The following is a 20,927-nucleotide window of genomic DNA, read 5'->3' as shown; positions in this document are numbered from 1 at the left end:
TTGCTGCAACAGACGTGTGAAATTTCACCCATTATAAGTAAATAGGATTTTTTTTTTTTTTTTTTTTTAATTTCTAAAAATTTTTTACTTTGACCTACTTTTCCCAAAATGTGATGACATCTATTCTGGGTCACTGGCAATCTATAAACCACATTTGGTATGAATTCAACCAATAGTTTTGCTGCTAGAGTGTTAAACAAAGAAACAAACTGAACCAAAAACAATATTTTTATAAAAAAACATATTGATCAATGATACAAAAAATACACTAAATAAAGACACACAGGCACAATTACTCAAAGCAACTATCCACAAAGGCTGATCATTGATTCTGGAGCATGATTGGTTTGATCAAGTGTCAATCACAAGTGAGAAAAACCTGCAATCAGGATATCGGCCAATAGGAATCTAAGTTATGTTATAATAAAAAAGAATTCAAGCACTTTTCAGACCTTGAAAACACAACACTGAAATTGAAGCGTTTTCAAGGATTTCTAACACATTTTAGTCACAGGACTGGTGACACAAACGCACGCTTGTCATCTGCTCATAATTTCCTATCCACATCATGTATTTTTAAACCGCTGGCGAGCCAAATGTAAACTGTTATTTTGATTTTTACGTGCCGTGTAATCACGTTAAGCCGTGGCAGATGCAGTTATGGCCGCCTTAACTGTCAACACATTTTAATACGGCACAAACTTTGCCATGCTGACAGGCCTATAAAAGTCAACTACGGCGAAGTCAGCGAAACGAGCTCCTCCAATCAAATAACGGTGCGGAGCGTGTGGCTACGATCCCGAGCTATTCTAGCTGTGACCGAAATGGCAAACAGGATTTAAAAGGGAACCCCGCCAACGCTGTTGTGGGAACATGAAGTACTGAAGGTGGAGACAAGTACATCAAAGTTCCCCTTTAACCATAAGAGACAGTTTTACACACAAACAAAGAACACACACCAAAGCCAGTCCGTCTAACCGCTGCGCTATCTGAGAGACAACGAACAGACACCAGGACTTTAACCCTTTATAGGACGCTTAGTGAAATACTCTGATATTCAACCTTAGTGTGTTTTCGGACGACACAACAAGACTTTATTACCTCCGTTTGTTTGTTTGTCTGTCTGTTAGCAAGATAACTGAAAAAGTTATGGACGGATTTGGATGAAAATTTCAGGAAATGTTGACACTGACACAAGGAACAAATGATTATATTTTGGTGGTGATCTGCGGTGGTGTGGGGGGCCCACTGATCTGCCTTGGCAGAGGTCTGCGCTCTCCGAGTGCTTCTACAGTCTACTCTCGTTATACCGCCAACTTCCGTTCACGGCCAAATTGGCGGTATAGCGAAAATGGCGTTACAACGGGTTGCGTCCATAATGTGCATGTCTTTACTATATGATGTCTATGCTGCCTCCGTTAACCCGTTCTAATTGCGTTTCTAAATAAATCTTGATTCTGTTATGTTGTAAGGGATCATTTAAAGTGGGGAAACATTTTAAGCATTATTATACCGTGTCGGGAAATGACACCCCATCATCTTGAGGCTTTGGCTTAATCCCACGTCCTCTTCCCGACATCCTGACCTACTGAGTGTTCTGCGATAAATGAACGGTGGCCGTTGCGTAGACCTACTCGTAGCTTGTCGTGATCAGCGTCTGGCGCGTTTGTTTCAGTGCATTGTTAAAATGTATGTGTACTCGATGGCAATCACGCTGGCGGTATAACGGTCGGGAAATCAATGGTATAAGTGTTGTTTGTGCATGGAACTGGGCTGGCGGATGGCGATAGGCGGAAATGGCGGTAGCTAATGGAATAATGCATTGGGGATTTTTGTGCAATGGTTTTGGTCGGCGGTGAGCGAAAATGGCGGTATAACGGCGGGCGGTTTAACGAGAGTAGACTGTAGTTACTTTTGTGAATTTTTTCTAATTTTTTTATTGTTGTGTAGAAAATCCCGAGCCTTCGCTGCAGCCACCCCCACCCAACGGAACTCATCCATCCATCCATTTTCTTCCGCTTATCCGAGGCCGGGTCACGGGGGTAACAGTCTAAGCAGGGATGCCCAGACTTCCCTCTCCCCAGACTCCTCCTCCAGCTCTTCTGGGGGGACCCCAAGGCGTTCCCAGGCCAGCCGAGAGAAATAGTCTCTCCAACGTGTCCTGGGTCTTCCCCGAGGTCTCCTCCAGGTGGGACATGCCCGGAACACCTCCCCAGGGAGGCGTCCAGGAGGCATCCGAAACAGATGCCCGAGCCACCTCAGCTGGCCCCTCTCGACGCGGAGGAGCAGCGGCTCTACTCCGAGCTCCTCTCTGGTGACTGAGCTCCTCACCCTATTCCTAAGGGTGCGCCCAGCCACCCTGCGGAGGAAACTCATTTCGAAATGAGTTTCCAACGGAACTCACTCCCACAAAAACATCAGGAACTCAGACTCAGTACAAAACTTCAAATCACTACTCAAAACTCACCAGCATTTCATTAAATCTCTTCTGTTTACGCCCCAGTCAATTCATGTTACTGACTTGACTTCTTCCCTGAAGTCTCTGTGCTTTATCACCTCACAGGTTTTCCCCAGGATCATCACCAGTTTTTCCCTGGATCTTCACAGGTTTTCCTAAGATCATCTCAAGTCCTGCTGCTATGGTCCTGCCTCTCTCCACCTTTATCGTCATCACTCACTTATCACTGGCCATTTTTCAGTCCTTTTGATTTTGCCTTTATATACTATATAAACAAATGTTTACTTTATCCATGTTTGGGATCTTTTTTTTCAGCACAACTTCTTCTATCTCATCTGCCTATTATTTTTTTTCACTTTAACCTACTGTAAAAACATAAAAGGACAAAAAACACACAAAAAAAAAGTAAAATCCAATTTGAAAAATGTATATACTTTATTGCATAAATAACACACAAATGCTTAACGAACCTTTTCAAAGACTTTAAAAGAGAATATCGGCTCCAGATATTAGGTATAGAAAATGAAAATTGTAATAAATTCAAACTATACTCAAATATTTGACATAAAAGCAGATCTTTACATAGGCGTTTTCTCCGAAAGTGCGGTAATCAAACACAGTTATCATGATAATTAGAATTTAAACGGTAATACTAACCATCTGCAATTTTACCGCCGTTTATCGTTATACCGGTAATCATTAAATCCCTAATGTGGAACCTGAACCAAAATGATTTAGACAACCTGGACTGTTCAGGTTAACCCTTTCATGCATACTGGTCACTACAGTGGACAGCTATTCTACAGCTGTTCTCTTGTATATTCATGGATTTTGTTGTTCTTATCTTTGTTTCTTTGTTTTTGTTTTTTTTACACATATCTTTATTAAAGTTTGAAGACACTACATATCTTTTCTGACATGAATTGGTAACATTATGTAGATCTCTCCTGAGCATAAACCCTCAGAATCACAAGCCCTCCCCATAGTTTTCACACAGTTTATCAGTAAATACATGTTTCTGTTCGTCAAAAATTAAACGTGTGGTGTCCAGCTGAGTGGACATTTTTGCAACTTCATGAAAAATAGGTTCATAAGAATTTTTTTTGTCATTATTACTTTTTTTAATGTATTTTTAATGTTTTTTTTTTTTATTTTTTTTATTTTTACTTTATTTTTTTTATTCATTTTTCAGAAGAAACTTTTCTATCACATTGTTTTTTTCGTGCCTAAAGAGGAATAAAAACACTCAGGAAAAAATTTTGATTAACCCTTTCATGCACAGTGGTCATTCCAGTGGACAGTTCTTCTCCAGCTGTTCTCGTGTATATTCATGGATTTTGTTGTTTTAGTTTCATATCAGCCAACACATTGGACACTCATGCATCATCCCATACACTACAATTGATAACATTACTGTAACTTTGCTGTTCTAGATAAACTTGATCAAACATATTTGAATGTAAATCAATTCCTTGTTATTGTTATTAGACTGTAATTAACAACAAAAGTTTTTTTTTTTCTTTTTTTTTTTACACGTTATCTCAATGAAGTGAGTAATGACTAGTATTAGAGTATGTTAAAATGTGAGAAAACATCTGATTAGCAGCATTAAAATGTTTTTATTTCATAGTTTTCACAGTAAATACATGTTTTTTTGCTTCAAAAATTAAACGCATGGTGTCCAGCTGAGTGGACATTTTTGCAACTCCTTGAAAAATTGCTTAATAAAAAAAATTATTGCATTGGTTTTTTTTTTAATGTCTAAAGAGAAATAAAATCCCTCAACAAAAAAAAAAAAAAAATCTTGATTAAGGTTCTTGTAATTCGTGCATGAAAGGGTTAAAGTTCTCATAATTTGTGCATGAAAGGGTTAATTTTTGCATTTTCATCCCGCGGGCCGGAATGGAACCTTTGGCGGGTTGGATTTGGCCCCCGGCCCGCATGTTTGACACCTGTGTGATATAAAGATCTGATATGAACTGTTGCTGCCACTGTCATGTGATGTGTGTGGAAATTACCAAAAACAGTCACTTGCCCGATAAAGGGTTAAATCTGGAAACGCCCTGCCCTACCCTGCCCTGTTTGGTATACAGTCAGCGAACACCATCATCCAAAGTAAATCACCACTGCTTTCCATTTCGGCACTTTTCAATATGACTGGTGTGTCCGTTTGTGTGACCCACACACCCTTTTGGATGAATACGTAGACTGTGTGTCACCACGGAGACCATCAATTACAATGGTGGAGTCCACTGTGTGTATCTGTGCTATTTCTGCTGAATGACAAAGGACTAAACAAAGGACCACCAACTAACTCAAACACAGGCAGCTGACTCATCTCACTCACAGCTCCTTTTGGTTTTTTTGGACATATGAACTTAGAAATGTACTTTTCTAAATTTGATGATTATTTGGCAGCGAATGCGGCGGCTAAATGTTACGAGAGTGTACAGACCGGACGCCAAACGGATGAGATAAAGAAAAATAATTTGCGCTGTTGCATCATTGCAGATTATCATTAGAAATACAGACTATGGAAGACAGTTTTTATTATGAAGTGCCTGTCAAGGATATAATAGTTTTGGATTTTTCATTATAGTTTAGTTTGATTTAGTTTTGACTTTTTTTTTCCTCTAATTTATTTATTTATTTATTTTTTAGTTTTTTTAATCCTATCAATATATGTAAATAATTGGTGTAAAATAGTTTGACGTCTTTTCATGGTCATCACATACGACCTATTTGGACGTTCAGAGGCTCCGTAGTTACCGCGGAAACACCGTCATCTTCTACAACGTTGATTCACCAGTAAAACCCATGGAGTTCGATCAGTGACAGTGGATGGACACACTGGGTTTATGTTCAGTTAATGATTTTTTTTTATTTTTTTTTTTTACAGTAAAAGTCCGTTTTTCATCAGTTTTCTGTTTTTGATAGAATAATCCTCAACTTTAATCTGAGTTTTATGAACATTTACACTGAACAAAAATATAAACGCACCACTTTTGTTTTTGCTCCCATTTGTCATGAGCTGAACTCAAAGATCTAAAACTTTTTCTACGAACACAAAAGGCCTATTTCTCTCAAATATTGTTCATAAATTTGTCTAAATCTGTGTTAGTGAGCACTTCTCTTTTGTCCTTTGCTGAGATAATCCATCCACCTCACAGGTGTGGCATATCAAGATGCTGATTAGACAGCAGGATTATTGCACAGGTGTGACTTAGGCTGGCCACAATAAAAGGCCACTCTAAAATGTGCACTTTTACTGTATTGGGTGGTCCAGGGGGGTCAGAAAACCAGTCAGTATTTGGTGTGACCACCATTTTCCTCACACAGTCTTCTTCATGAATTCTCTGAAACAGCTTTGGAGATGGTTTATGGCAGAGAAATAAACATTCAATTCACAGGCAAAAGCTCTGGTGGAGATTCCTGAAGTCAGCATGCCAATTTCATATTCCCTCAAAACTTGTGACATCTGTGGTATTGTGCTGTGTGATAAAACTGCACATTTTGGAGTGGCCTTTTATTGTGGCCAGCCTAAGGCACACCTGTGCAAAAATCCTGCTGTCTAATCAGCATCTTGATATGCCACACCTGTGAGGTGGATGGATTATCTCAGCAAAGAAGAAGTGTTCACTAACACAAATTTAGACAGATTTGTGAACAATATTTGAGAAATAAACCTTGTGTGTACACAGAAAAAGTTTTAGATCTTTGAGTTCAGCTCATGAAAAATGGGAGCAAAAACAAAAGTGGTGTGTTTATAATTTTGTTCAGTGTATATGATCAGTAAATTAAATATAGGAAAATACCTGATTTTCATTTCATTAAATATAGAGAAAAATGAATCTGAAAAGTTAAGAACGTATCTGATTTTGTTGGGTTTCTGTAAATTGGCTCAACAGTTTGATTTCAACCAGCTCTATATGGAAAGTGTCATGACATAACTTTTGTTAGGATTGGGCACTACATAAATAAAATTGGATTTGATCTGATCTGGAAGTGTCACAAAAGTAGCACTGGGTCTTTATGGGTTAATGTAATGTTCAGTTGCCAAAAAAGTACCTTTTTCTTCAGTTTTCTCTCTTTTAGATATTATATTAATCAACTTTAATCTGAGTTTTAATGAACATCTACATGATCAGTAAATTAAAAACAGGAAAATACCTGATTTTCATTGAAAAGCGCAAAATACAGAGGATAATATTGTAATAAATAGTGATATATCACTAAAAAAAGGTTCAATAAAAAGTAAAATTCATCTGGAAACTGCCACAAAAATAGCACTGGGTCTTTATGGGTTAATGTTATGTTCAGTTGCAAAAAAAGGACCTTTTTCTTCAGTTTTCTCTCTTTTTGATATTATATCAATCAACTTTAATCTGAGCTTTAATGAACATCTACATGATCAGTGAATTTAATATAGGAAAATACTTGATTTTCATTGAAAAACGCAAACTACAGAGGATAACATGATGATAATTGGTGCTACATCACTAAAGAAAGGTTCAATAAAAGTAAAATTAATCTGGGAACTGCCACAAAAATAGCACTGGGTCTTTATGGGTTAATGTTATGTTCAGTTGTCAAAAAAACTACCTTTTTCTTTAGTTTTCTTTCTTTTTGATATTATATCAATCAAATTTAATCAGAGTTTTAATGAACATCTACATGATCAGTAAATTAAATACAGAAAATATCTGATTTTCATTAAAAAATGCAAAATACAGAGGATAATACTGGAATAAATAGTGATAAATCACTAAAAAAGGTTCAATAAAAGTAAAATTCATCTGGGAACTGCCACAAAAATAGCACTGGGTCTTTATGGGTTGATGTTATGTTCAGTTGCAAAAAAACCTCCACCTTTTTCTTCAGTTTTCTCTTGTTTTGATATTATATCAGTCCACTTTAATGAACTTTTTATGAACATCTACATGATCAAAAAACTAAATATAGGAAAATACTTGATTTTCATTGAAAAATGCAAAATACAGAGGATAATATTGTAATAAATTATGATATATCACTAAAAAAGGTTCAATAAAAAGAAAAACTCATCTGAGAAACTCCCACAAAAATAGCACTGGGTCTTTAAGAGGTTACTGTAATGTTCAGTTGCAAAAAAAGTACCTTTTTCTTCAGTTTTCTCTTATTTTGATATTATATCAGTCCACTTCAATGAACTTTTTATGAACATCTACATGATCAATAAACTATACATAGGAAAATACTTGATTTTCATTGAAAAATGCAAAATACAGAGAATAATATTGTAATAAATGATGATGAATCACTAAAAAAAAGTTCAACAGAGTAAAATTCATCTGGGAACTGCCACAAAAATAGCACTGGGTCTTTATGGGTTAATGTTAAGTTCAGTTGTCAAAAAAAGTACCTTTTTCTTCAGTTTTCTCTCTTTTTGATATTACATTAATCAACTTTAATCCGAGTTTTAATGAATATCTACATGATCAGCAAATTAAATATAGGAAAATACCTGATTTTCATTGAAAAGCGCAAAATACAGAGGATAATATTGTAATAAATGGTGATAAATCACAAAAAAAAGGTTCGATAGAGACAAATTAATCTGGGAACTGCCACAAAGTAGCACTGGGTGTTTATGGGTTAAATAACAGGTTCAACATAACAAAAGAAATGATATTTTGTGCTAAACAGGAGAAGTTTGAGCATGTTTTGATTTGTACTAGCTGAGGTTATGACCTGTTAATACCATAATGCATATGAAAATAAAACATTCAAAGAAAAGCTGACAACAAAACGCTCAAATGTTTAGTCTAAGTCGCCCACTGTAGGAATTTCGCAGTGACTGGGGGGACTTCTAAGGGGCAGCCTGGCAGCTTCAGCTCCATTAATGATGTGCCGTGCTTCTTTAATCTGCAGTCAGACCATTAGGCTGGACGCAGATAAAACACAGCCCGCTAAGCCGCTTCCTCTATTTGGAAAACTGAGGCCTGCTGGCTGCCTCAGTGGGAGGAGATGATATCAAACTCACAGCTCTGTGGAGGTCTAGACTAAAGATCTGAGATAGTTTTTGGGGTGTGGTTGGAAGAATGGGGGTGTTGATGTTTATGCACAAATGTCCCATCAAAGCCTGTGTGCTGTGCAGCCTGTACTTGCCTACGCTGTATTTACATCAGCTCGTCTGCAAATGTGTTACAGCGGATTTGTCTAAAAAAAAAAAAAAGTTTTCTATCGCTTCCTATCATTTGTTTTCTCCTACTACCACATGACTGAGTATATAAAGCAGGGGTGTCAAACATAAGGCCCGTGGGCCAAAACCGGCCCCCAAAAGATTCCAATTCGGCCCATGGGATGAATTTGGGAACACAAAAAATGACACTGAAGATTTTTTTTTGGCTTAATTGAAGATTTTTTTTTTTACTTAACTGAAGATTTTTTTTTTTTTTTTTTTGGCTTAATTCAAGATTTTTAGCTAAATTTGAGAATTTTTTTTGGGCTTAATTCAAGATTTTTTTAAACTCATTCGAAGATTTTTTTTTTTTTGGCTGAATTCAAGATTTTTTACTAAATTTAAGAATTTTTTTTTTGCTTAATTGAAGAGTTTTTTACTTAATTGAAGATTTTTTTTGGCTTAACTCAAGATTTTTTTTAACTTGTGGAATAATGTCCAAAAAAAAAAAAAATTCATACAGTTTGTTTTTAATTCTTTTAAACTTTTTTTCTATTTCATCAACTTGAGCTGTAAATAAAAATACCAAATACTCAATAATTGTCACATTTTTTAACCCTTTAAATGCCGTGTTTGTAATGTAAACAAACCATTTTTTTGGATGCAAAAAACACAAAAAAATTTTTTTTTCAATATACTACATAAAAAGTGGATCACATATTTGATTTTTTCATCCTGGCATATGTCAATGATTAACTCCAACACTGGTTAATTTGCATTATTATCTTTGGCGCTAGGTCAAAGGTTCAAAAATACTAGCATCTGTCACCAAGTGTGCGTAAAATGCACACCTATAAATCAAACTATTAAATATTACATGTTGACTTATTTTTCTGCTCTAATTTGATTTTATTTTTGTAAATCCAGCTCAGCCCTAATCCTACATATCAAATTGAAGAAATAGTGCGTTTTAGGCACACTTGGCAGACAGATGCTAGTCTGGTCATTTTCTTTTGTTTACAATGTGCACATTTTAGTTGGTGGACAGAATTTTAAAGATCATACAAAAATGAAAAACTTTTGAATTCTAACCTTATTTAAATTGTGAAAATAATATGAAGTTTTTTTAACATGAAGTGCAAAGTGTGCCTAAAAGGCGCACCCGGATACCGGAGGGTTAATAGTTTGATTTATAGGTGTGTATTTTACGCACACTTGGTGACAGATGCTAGTATTTTTGAACATTTGACCGAGCACCAAAAATAATAATGCAATTAACCAATGTTGGAGTTAATCATTGACATATGCCAGGATGAAAAAATCAAATAATATGTGATCCACTTTTTATGCAGTATATTGAAAAAAAATATTTTTTTTTGTTTATTGCATTAAAAAAATGGTTTGTTTACATTACAAACACGGCATTTAAAGGGTAAAAAAATGTGACAATTATTGAGTATTTGGTATTTTTATTTACAGCTCAAGTTGATGAAATAGAAAAAAGTGTAAAAGAATTAAAAACAAACTGTATGAAAATTTTTTTGACATTATTCCACAAGTGTGCCAAAAAGGCACACTTAGTGCTTAGTAAGGGCCTAGCTGGACAGGATACCAGAGGGTTAAATCATTATTTTACTGGTCTGGCCCGCTTTAGATCAAACTGGGCTAAATATGACCCCTGAACCAAAATGAGTTTGACACCCCTGGACTACGGGGTTAAAAAAAAAACAGCTCCACATATAAGTACAGCTGAAACCTCGGCCTACCTTGAGGTTGATGCGCTCCAGCAGCTCCTCCACAGAGGTGGGCTTGGGGGGTCGGCCCTTCCTCCTCCTCCTCACAGGCCTCTTGGGTTTCTCCTCTTCCTCACTCAGCACGTCCACGTAGATGAACTTGAACGTCCCCACTTTGTTGTTGAGCAGACCCATCCACGTTCCCATCGGGGGCTTACTGATGATGTCGATCACATCGCCGCGCTAGAAAAACACATTTACATTCAGACACGACTCACTGGTGCCTTCAACGACGCCTTATTAATTATTTAATTCTGTAGTTTTCAGGTGTTAATTGATAAACATGTGTAATGAACTTATAGAAAATGACGATGAATCATAATGAACAACAAAATGTAGCCGTGACTTTTTTAACCTTAAAGACCAACAACTATTTCTTTCTTAAGTGATATATTAGCATTTATTCCAATATTATCCTCTGCATTTTTGAGTGAGAATCAAGTATTTTCCTTCATTTCGTTACCGATCATGTAGATATTCCTAAAAGCTTAGAATAAATACAGAGGTTATTACACTACAAAAAAAAAGTTAAGGATATTTTTAATTTTGGGGCTATTTTATTTTTTTCAGTTGGGATTCTTGCACAGCGCTTTTTACTTTTTTTGTGTGTGAAATGAATCACATTTTTTTAAATGACCGGACATAGTTTTATTTACAAATGGCAAAAATTATCCAAAAAAAAAAAAAAAAAAAAGTTGACTTTTTGTTTGTAGTATTAATATTAATATTTGTTTGTTTATTTCGAGCATTCACGGAATACATGCAAATTCAAAATTAAAAAAAAAAAAGGAAATAAATAGTGTATATCAAAACAAGAAAACCTTTATCAGCAAAATAGTCCATTAAGCTTTGGTAACATTTTAAGAATATTTTTGTATTTTATATTATTCAAGATGAGTTTATTTAAGTAATTATGTATATTTTTGTTGATGAAAGGTTAATTTATTAATTAATGACCAATTAATTTATTTATTTTCTGATCAATGAAAGCAGGCACTTTTCAATTTATATTTTACAAACAAAATTTACATATAAACGTGTTATTTTTTACATATTACAGTTAAATATATGTTTGTTTACAAAGTCTTGAAAATAAAAACTGACACCTTAGGCACAGGAACAAATTTTTCTTAATTTTTTCAACCAAAAATGCTGAAGCAAGAGTCGGGGGTACTTGGATAAAAAAGTTTATTTTAGGTGGCACTCCACTGTAAAAAGTTAGAGAACCACTGCATTAACTGAGTATAAAACTGTTTCAACAGCTACTGCCATTTATAACATTACATGAGTTTTACTGCTGAATAAAATATGCAGAAAATAAAAATTCTACAAATAAAATTCTACAAAAATAATATAAAAATTTGTCTTTTTTTTTTTTTTTTACATATTACAGTTAAATATATGTTGTTTGTTTACAAAGTCTTGAAAATAAAAATAAAAACTGACACCTTTGGCACAGGAACAAATTTTGCTTAATTTTTTCAACCAAAAATGCTGAAGTGAGAGTCGGGGGTACTTGGACAAAAAAGTATATTTTAGGTGGTACTCCACTGTAAAAAGTTAGAGAACCACTGCATTAACTGAGTATAAAACTGTTTCAACAGCTACTGCCATTTATAACATTACATGAGTTTTACTGCTGAATAAAATATGCAGAAAATAATGGTGTTTATATATATAAAATTCTACAAAAATAATATAAAAATTTGTCTTTTTTTTTTTAACATATTACAGTTAAATATATGTTGTTTGTTTACAAAGTCTTGAAAATAAAAACTGACACCTTTGGCACAGGAACAAATTTAGCTTAATTTTTTCAACCAAAAATGCTGAAGTGAGAGTCGGGGGTACTTGGATAAAAAAGTTTATTTTAGGTGGTACTCCACTGTAAGAAGTTAGAGAACCACTGCATTAACTGAACATAAAACTGTTTCAACAGCTACTGCCATTTATAACATTACATGAGTTTTACTGCTGAATAAAATATGCAGAAAATAATGGTGTTTATATATATAAAATTCTATAAAAATAATATAAAAATTTGTCTTTTTTTTTTACATATTACAGTTAAATATATGTTGTTTGTTTACAAAGTCTTGAAAATAAAAATAAAAACTGACACCTTTGGCACAGGAACAAATTTTGCTTAATTTTTTCAACCAAAAATGCTGAAGTGAGAGTCGGGGGTACTTGGATAAAAAAGTATATTTTAGGTGGTACTCCACTGTAAAAAGTTAGAGAACCACTGCATTAACTGAGTATAAAACTGTTTCAACAGCTACTGCCATTTATAACATTACATGAGTTTTACTGCTGAATAAAATATGCAGAAAATAATGGTGTTTATATATATAAAATTCTACAAAAATAATATACAAATTTGTCTTTTTTTTTTTTTTTTTTACATATTACAGTTAAATATATGTTGTTTGTTTACAAAGTCTTGAAAATAAAAATAAAAACTGACCCTTTGGCACAGGAACAATTTTGCTTAATTTTTCAACCAAAAATGCCGAAGTGAGAGTCGGGGGTACTTGGATAAAAAAGTATATTTCAGGGGGTACTCCACTGTAAAAAGTTAGAGAACCACTGCATTAACTGAGTATAAAACTGTTTCAACAGCTACTGCCATTTATAACATTACATGAGTTTTACTGCTGAATAAAATATGCAGAAAATAATGGTGTTTCTATGTTCACTACAGAGCTACAAAAACACAAAAAAAAAAAGAAAAAAACACATCCAAATAGGTCATATCTGATGCTGGAAAAACACAATTAAGATTTTTACCTTTTTAACTGTATTAGTAGGATTAGTGGTTCAAAGGTTTTGGGACTTTGATGGGAGTAAACCCTGGATAAATAAGCTGTGAATTTGGCCTTTTCTCCCATTGTAATACCTGACCATGTTTGTGAAGTTGTAAAGTAAACATCAGAAACTTGTCTAAATACACTGAACCCATGCTTTTTCCCATCGGTGTACCTTCAGTTTGAGGGAGTCGGTGTCGTACGGGCTGGGGGTGAAGTCCGTGTGAACTCGGGCGCGGCCGCAGAACGGACCTCGATACGGAGGCTCCTCATCGTCGCCGTCCTCTGACTTCACACTTTCTCTGTTACTGGCTGAAGAGTCCGTGGTGCTCACCGTCTGACCACCTGGTTTTGGAAAACACAGGCGGTAAGAACTGATTAAGCCATTCCCTTGTACGCGTTTCCACTTTAAGACTGGCATTATAACAGGTCACCTACAGTAGGTGTCTTCATGTTTTCTTTGCAATAAAAGGGTCAGAAAATGTCTTTTTTGCCAATTCTTTTGCACCTTTGTTTTCAGGAAAAACTTAACTTTCAATATCTGTCCATTAATTATCATTATTTTAAATGATGAATGCTTTAAACAGTGTGTTTTAGTAAAAAAAAAAGAAAAAAAAAGAAAAAAACGGATTTGAAGTTTTTAGCATATTTATTATCAAAAACAACTTTTGAGTTTGCAGAAATAAACCTTCAACTCTTTACATCTTACGAATTTTTAAATGCCCCCCCCCCCCCCATTTACTTAAAACAGGCGAAAAATTTCAAATGTCTATAGAAACAAAACTACTGGTTGAATTCATACCAAATTGGGTTTATAGATTGCCAGTGACCCAGAATAGATCCCATTAAATTTTGGGAAAACTAGGTCAAAGTTCAATTTTTTTATGAATTTTTAAATATTTTTTCCTCCCATTTACTTATAATGGGTGAAAAATTACAAATATCTGTGGCAACAAAACTGTAGGTTAAATTCATACCAAATTTGGTTTATAGATTACCAGTGACCCAGAGTAGATGTGATTACATGTTGGGAAAACTAGGTCAAATTTCCAATTTTTTATGAATTTTTAAAATCTTTTTTTTTCTTCCATTTACTTATAATGTGCAAAATTTCAAATGTCTGTAGCAACAAAACTATACGTTGAATTCATACCAAATTGGGTTTATAGATTGCCAGTGACCCAGAATAGATCCCACTACATTTTGGGAAAAGTAGGTCAAAGTTAAACTTTTTTAGGAATTTTTAAAAGCTTTTTTCCCCCCATTTTCTTATAATGTGTGAAATTTCAAATGTCTATAGCAACAAAACTGTTGGTTGAATTCATACCAAACTGGGTTTATACATTGTCAGTGACCCAGAATAGATCACATTAAATTTTGGGAAAAGTAGGTCACAGTTAAAATTTTTTATGAATTTTTAAATGCTTCTTTTTTTCTCCCATTTACTTATAATGCGTGAAAAATTACAAATATTTGTGGCAACAAAACTATACGTTGAATTCATACAAAATTTGGTTTATAGATTACCAGCAACCCAGAATAGATCTGATTACATTTTGAGAAAAGTAGGTCAAAGTTACAATTTTTTATGAATTTTTTTTTTTTTCCCTCCATTTACTTATAATGTGCGAAATTTCACCATGTCTCTAGCAACAAAACTATACGTTGAATTCATACCAAATTGGGTTTACTAGATTGTCAGTGACCCAGAATAAATCCCACTACATTTTGGGAAAAGTAGGTTAAAGTTAAATTTTTTTAGAAATTTTTAAAAGCTTTTTTCCTCCCCATTTCTTATAATGTGAGAAAGTTCAAATGTCTGTAGCAACAAAACTATTGATTGAATTCATACCAAACTGGGTATATATATTCCCAGTGGCTCAGAAAAGATCCATTAAATTTTGGGAAAAGTAGGTCACAGTTAAAATTTTTTATGAATTTTTAAATGCTTCTTTTTTCCCATATACTTAAATGGGTGAAAAATTCCAAATATTTGTGGAAACAAAACTATATATTGAATTCATACCAAATGTGGTTTATATATTACCAGCAACCCAGAATAGATGTGATTACATTGTGGGAAAACTAGGTCCAAGTTCCAATTTTTTATGAATTTTTAAAATCTTTTTTTTCCCCCATTCACTTATAATGTGCGAAAAATTAAAATGTCTGTAGCAACAAAACTATTGGTTGAACTGATACCAAATTTGGTTTATACATTACCAGTGATCCAGAATAGATTTAATTACATTTTGGGAAAACTAGGTCAAAGTTCCAATTTTTATGAATTTTTAAAATCTTTTTTTCTCCTCATTTACTTATAATGTGCGAAAGTTCAAATGTCTCTAGCAACAAAACTATACGTTGAATTCATACCAAATTGGGTTTATAGATTGCCAGTGACCCAGAATAGATCTCATTACATTTCGGGAAAATAGGTCAAAGTCAAAATTTTTTAGGAATTTTTAAATCCTTTTTCTTTCTCCCATTTACTTATAATGTGTGAAAAATTACAAATGTCTGTAGCAACAAACCATTTGTTGAATTCATACCAATTTGGTTTATATATTACCAGCAACCCAGAATATTATCTGATTACATTTTGGGAAAACTAGGTCAAAGTTAAAAATTTTTAATGAATTTTTAAATCTTCCCATTTACTTATAATGGGTGAAATATGTGTAAGGGGCGGGGGTTTGTCGTGCCTGGAACCACTTGTTCAGCATTAGTATCACTTTAACTGACATTTTAGTCAAGTCTTCTTATCCTGCCTTCACGTGCTCGGGGAATTCTGGGTAATTTGTAAGATAGTGCGAACGTTCAGGCGTTACAGTAATTTGAACGTGTAAAGTTCAAAACGTAGCGCTGGTGAGACTGCAGTTGTTAAAGGTGTAAGAGGATTGAGATGTTGACGTGTTCTTTTATGGATTATATTTTTGTCAGCGACTTATTTTGGCATTTCCAGAAAGTGCAAAAACAAAGGGTTCTTAAACATTGTGCGCGAGGCTGATGCTTGAGGCTGAGTATTCGTCGCTCGTTTCAGCCTGCATCTGAGGGAAAGCTGTTGAGATCATGTGGACGTGTGGAATCAGAGAAAAGACTCCCGGCTAATCATTACCGCATGTTTGCACGTCTGCCAGCATGTTGTGTGCGTCTTTTCAATGGCTCTGAAAGGCTGCGAGTCGGCCAGGGCTTTAATTCACCCTGAACTTACGACGATAGAGCGTATTTATCCACCGACGTAATAGAAAAACAGGTTTAAATAATCACAAAATGAACCCGGAGCTGAAAACACTTGAGAGCTCTTAAAGAGATCACAGCCGCTGGGACCGGGAGTGATTAAGAGGGAATTTCCTCTGGTGTGCATCACTCCGCAAAAATCATAAAGTGGAAAACATGCAACGCTAGAAGCTGTAGAAAACTCTATATACTGTATTTGAAATCATATTTGTGTGAAATGATACGAGCGCCATCTGGTGGTCGACTCTTAACCCTTTAACCCTGGGGTCTCCAACCTATGACTCCTGGGCCAAATATGGTTTTAGCCTCTCTCTGTGGCTCCCCTTGTCAAAAAACATAAGGAGATTCTTGAAATTTTACTTCTCAACATTGTTTTAGGCCTAAATCAATTCTAACATTATTCGTCTGCAAAAACATGCAGGCTAGACATAGAATAAAAGTTTTTGACAGCATATAAACCAAAATATATGTCACATTACATTATTTTCTTGCTAAATTTAATACAAGATACTCAGTTGTATTTGTTAGTAGTTTGGCTGTTTAAAAGTCAGACTATATACATGAAAACTGAGCTTTTTTTCTGTTACACAATACAATTTTGTTTGGAAATAGTGTACATCATTAGAAAAATTGTACTAATCTTGAATGTTTTCTTTATTGTAGTTGTATAATTTCATAAATGCATCAATCATTGTATTATTGTAGTGGAAATACAAAGTTCAGTAGCTCCCGTTGTCAAAAAACACATGGAGCTTTTTGAAATTGTACTTTTTAACATTGTTTTAGGCCTAAATCAATTCTAACATTGTCCATCTGCAAAAATGTGCAGACTATACACAGAATAAAATAATTTTTTAACAGCATATAAACCAAAATACATGTCACACTACATTATTTCTTGCTAAATTTTATACAAGATACTTAGTTTGCATTTATTAGTAGTTTGACTGTTTAAAAGTCACATATACATGAAAATTGAGCTTTTTTCTGTTACACAATACAATTTTGTTTGGAAATAGTGTACATCATTAGAAAATTGTACTAATCTTGAATGTTTTCTTTATTGTAGTTGGATAATTTCATAAATGGACCAATCTTGTATTAAATTTAGCAAGAAAAATGTAGTGTGACATATATTTTGGTTTATATGCTGTCAAAAATGATTTTATTTTACGTATAGCCTGCACGTTTTGCAGATGAATAATGTTAGAATTGATTTAGGCCTAAAACAATGTTAAAAAGTAAAATTTCAAAAAGCTCCTCATGTTTTTTGACAACGGGAGCTATTTAACTTTGTATTTCCACTACAATAATACAGTGTTACTCAGTTTGCATTTGTTAGTAGTTTGGCTGTTTAACCCTTGTATGGGTTTGGGTCTATGGGACCCCGTTTTTATTTCTTATTAAAAGAAAAATGATGAGTAATTATTTATTTAATGAATTTTTTCCTCTCATATCTTATGGAAAAGGATTAGGGCCACTGGAATAAAAAACATTAAATTAAGGTCCAATATTATTTTATTATTCTGAGAAAATGTCAGAATTAAGACTTTTTTTTTTCCCTCAGAATAATAATAAAAAATATATTGGACCTTATTTTTACCTCCGCCAAGGAGGTTATGTTTTTGCCAGGGTTTGTTTGTTTGTTTGTTTGTTTGTTTGTCTGTCTGTTAGTGTGCAACATAACTCAAAAAGTTATGGACAGATTTGGATGAAATTTTCAAGGTTTGTTGGAAATGGGATAAGGAAGAAATGATTAAATTTGGTGGTGATCGGGGGTGGGGGGGCCCAGGGGGGGCCCATTTCCAACAAACCCTGAAAATTCCATCAAAATCTGTCCATAACTTTTTGAGTTATGTTGCACACAAACGGACAGACAAACAGACAGACAGACAAACAAACCCTGGCAAAAACATAACCTCCTTGGCGTGGGGGGGGCCCAGGGGGGGGCACTGATCAGCCTTGGCGGAGGTCTGCGCTCTCCGAGTGCTTCTAGTTTTTAATTTTTTTTCTTTCCAGTGGCCCTAATCTTCTTCCGTACATATCGTGGTTATATTACATTGTATATATACACTACCAGGCAAAAGTTTGGACTCACCTGGTTTTTCTTTATTTTGTGACTATTTTCATTGTAGATTCTCACTGAAGGCATCAAACGATGAATGAACACATATGGAATTATGTAGTTTAAAAAGGTGTGAAAAAACTCAAAGCATGTTTTATATTTTAGATTCTTCAAAATAGCCACATTTTGCTTTATTACTGCTTTGTGCATTCTTGGCATTCTCTTGATGAGCTTCATGAGGTTGTCACCTGAAATGTTTTCCAAAAGTCTGGAAGGAGTTCCAAATGATGCTGAGCTCTTGTTGGCCATCTGTGGTCCATCTCATGTCATTTAAATAAGGAGGTGAGTCCAAACTTTTGCCTGGTAGTGTATATATATATATATATATATGAACAACTAAAAACTAGTAGCACTTTAATGTATAAATGTGATCCAGCAAAGGCTAAAGGCAAGTACTAAACATATATGCTTTTTATGTTGCTTGTAATTGGATGAAGAAACATTCTGTTGAGTATTTTAACATAAAATTGTATGAATGTTGAATTAAAAACCCACAAAAGCAGCAGGACCATCCACCCACGAACACTGGCTGAAGAACAAGAATCTGAACACCTCACAAGGGTAAAAGTCAGACTATATACATGAAAATTGAGCTTTTATCTCTTACACAATGTCATTTTGTTGGAAATAGTGACATCATTAGAAAATTGTACTAATCTTGAATGTTTTCGTATTGTAGCTGTATAATTTCATAAATGCACCAAACATTGTATTATTATAGTGGAAGCACAAAGTTCAATAGCCCCCGTTGTCAAAAAACATAAGGAGGTTTTTGAAATTTTACTTTTTAACATAGTTTTAGGCCTAAATCAGTTCTAACATTGTCTGATCAAAACTGTAATAAAATTAAAACTATACTCAAATATTTGACGTAAAAGCAGATCTTTATATAGGCGTTTTTTCTCCTAAAAGTGCTGTAATCAAACACGGTTATCATGATAATTAGAATTTAAACGGTAACACTAACCGTCGGCAATTTTACTGCGGTTTATCGTTATACCGGCAATCATTACATCCCTACTTGCATGATATATATATATATATATATATATATATATGTTTAAAAAAAAAAAAAAGTAAAACAAATTTAAGGAACATCAGTACAACACTGTAAACACAAGTGAAACAAAAAAATGATAAGAAAAATGGTGTTTAAAAAAAAAAAAAAACACAAACCATCTATTTTTATAGTGAGTCGGTCTCACTCACTGCTCTATGTTTTACCCCCATTCCACAGACGGCAGGGGGTGAACTGAGCATGCTCAGATCTCTATGGAAAGAACCAGGTCTATTCTATCAGTACTTTGGTCGTATTCCTTCTTTCTTCCATCCCTCTTACTTCGAACTAAAATCCACTTCAAAATATCTTTTCCCCAATACCCATGATCCCCCAGGCTGGACTTACTCATTGAACTCTGTCCGCTCAGTGAACTGCGGAGGCTTTCCACCGAACCTCCAGCCTTCAGCTTGGGCTTCTCCAGAGAGTCGGTATCAGGCTGAGGTGACTGTGGGGAACCAGGGGCTCCGTCTGGACTGGACTAGAACCCAGGAACAGAACAGATAATGAAAGGACAGCAGGGTAAAGACACAAAGCAAACGCTGTGCAGTGAATAAAAAAAAGAATGAGACGTCCAGGTCAGAAGAATGAGTGGATGATGGTAATAAAAGAAGCTGGTTTCACTTAAAGGAGTGATAATAGGTTTTTGAAATGGAATTATGCATTTTCAAACATCTCCCTGTGGTCTACATAAACTGTAAATGCTCTGCTTGGGTCTGAATTCTTCATTAATTCAACTCCACAGGTCCATCTTCAACCCTATTTCTGAGTAATGACACCAGAAAGGTGGTTTTGAGCGCCGTCCCTTTAAATGCAAATGAGCCACTTCAGGCCCCGCCCCCTCCTGATCATTGGCTGTGCTGCTCTGTTCCTATTAAAAAAAAAATTAAATCTGTTTGTGATTGCATCTTAATGTATGTTCTGAAAATGTATATAATTTATTAAAATAAATAAAATCTGTTTTGTGATGCATTGTGGTGTATGTTCTTGAAAATGTATATAGTTCTAATTAAATAATAAACTTAAAATCTGTTTTGTGGTGCATCTTAATGTATGTTCTTGAAAATGTATATAATTCTATTAAAAAAACAAACTAAAAATCTGTTTTGTGATGCATCTTAATGTATGTTCTTGAAAATTATAATTCTATTAAAAAATAAAAAATAAAATCTTTTGTGATGCATCTTAATGTCTGTTCTTGAAATGTATATAATTCTATAAAAAAAAAAATCTTTTGTAATGCATTTAATGTATGTTCTTGAAAACGTATAAAGTCTATTAAAAAAA

General features: G+C 34.3%; 1 protein-coding gene across 1 annotated transcript in view; it reads right to left on the bottom strand.

Annotated features, from left to right (window-relative positions):
* Nucleotides 1–20,927, bottom strand: part of sash1a (SAM and SH3 domain containing 1a) — an 813,502-nt gene that overhangs the window by 31,600 nt on the left and 760,975 nt on the right. Inside the window, 3 exon segments of the mRNA XM_030128283.1 lie at nucleotides 10,385–10,594; nucleotides 13,394–13,563; nucleotides 19,989–20,121. Of these exon segments, the coding sequence (XP_029984143.1) occupies nucleotides 10,385–10,594; nucleotides 13,394–13,563; nucleotides 19,989–20,121 (513 nt within the window).

The sequence above is a fragment of the Sphaeramia orbicularis genome, chromosome 24 (assembly GCF_902148855.1).
Source record: "Sphaeramia orbicularis chromosome 24, fSphaOr1.1, whole genome shotgun sequence".
In the NCBI taxonomy this organism is placed as follows: domain Eukaryota; kingdom Metazoa; phylum Chordata; class Actinopteri; order Kurtiformes; family Apogonidae; genus Sphaeramia; species Sphaeramia orbicularis.
This window is presented reverse-complemented; position numbering and strand designations above follow the sequence as displayed.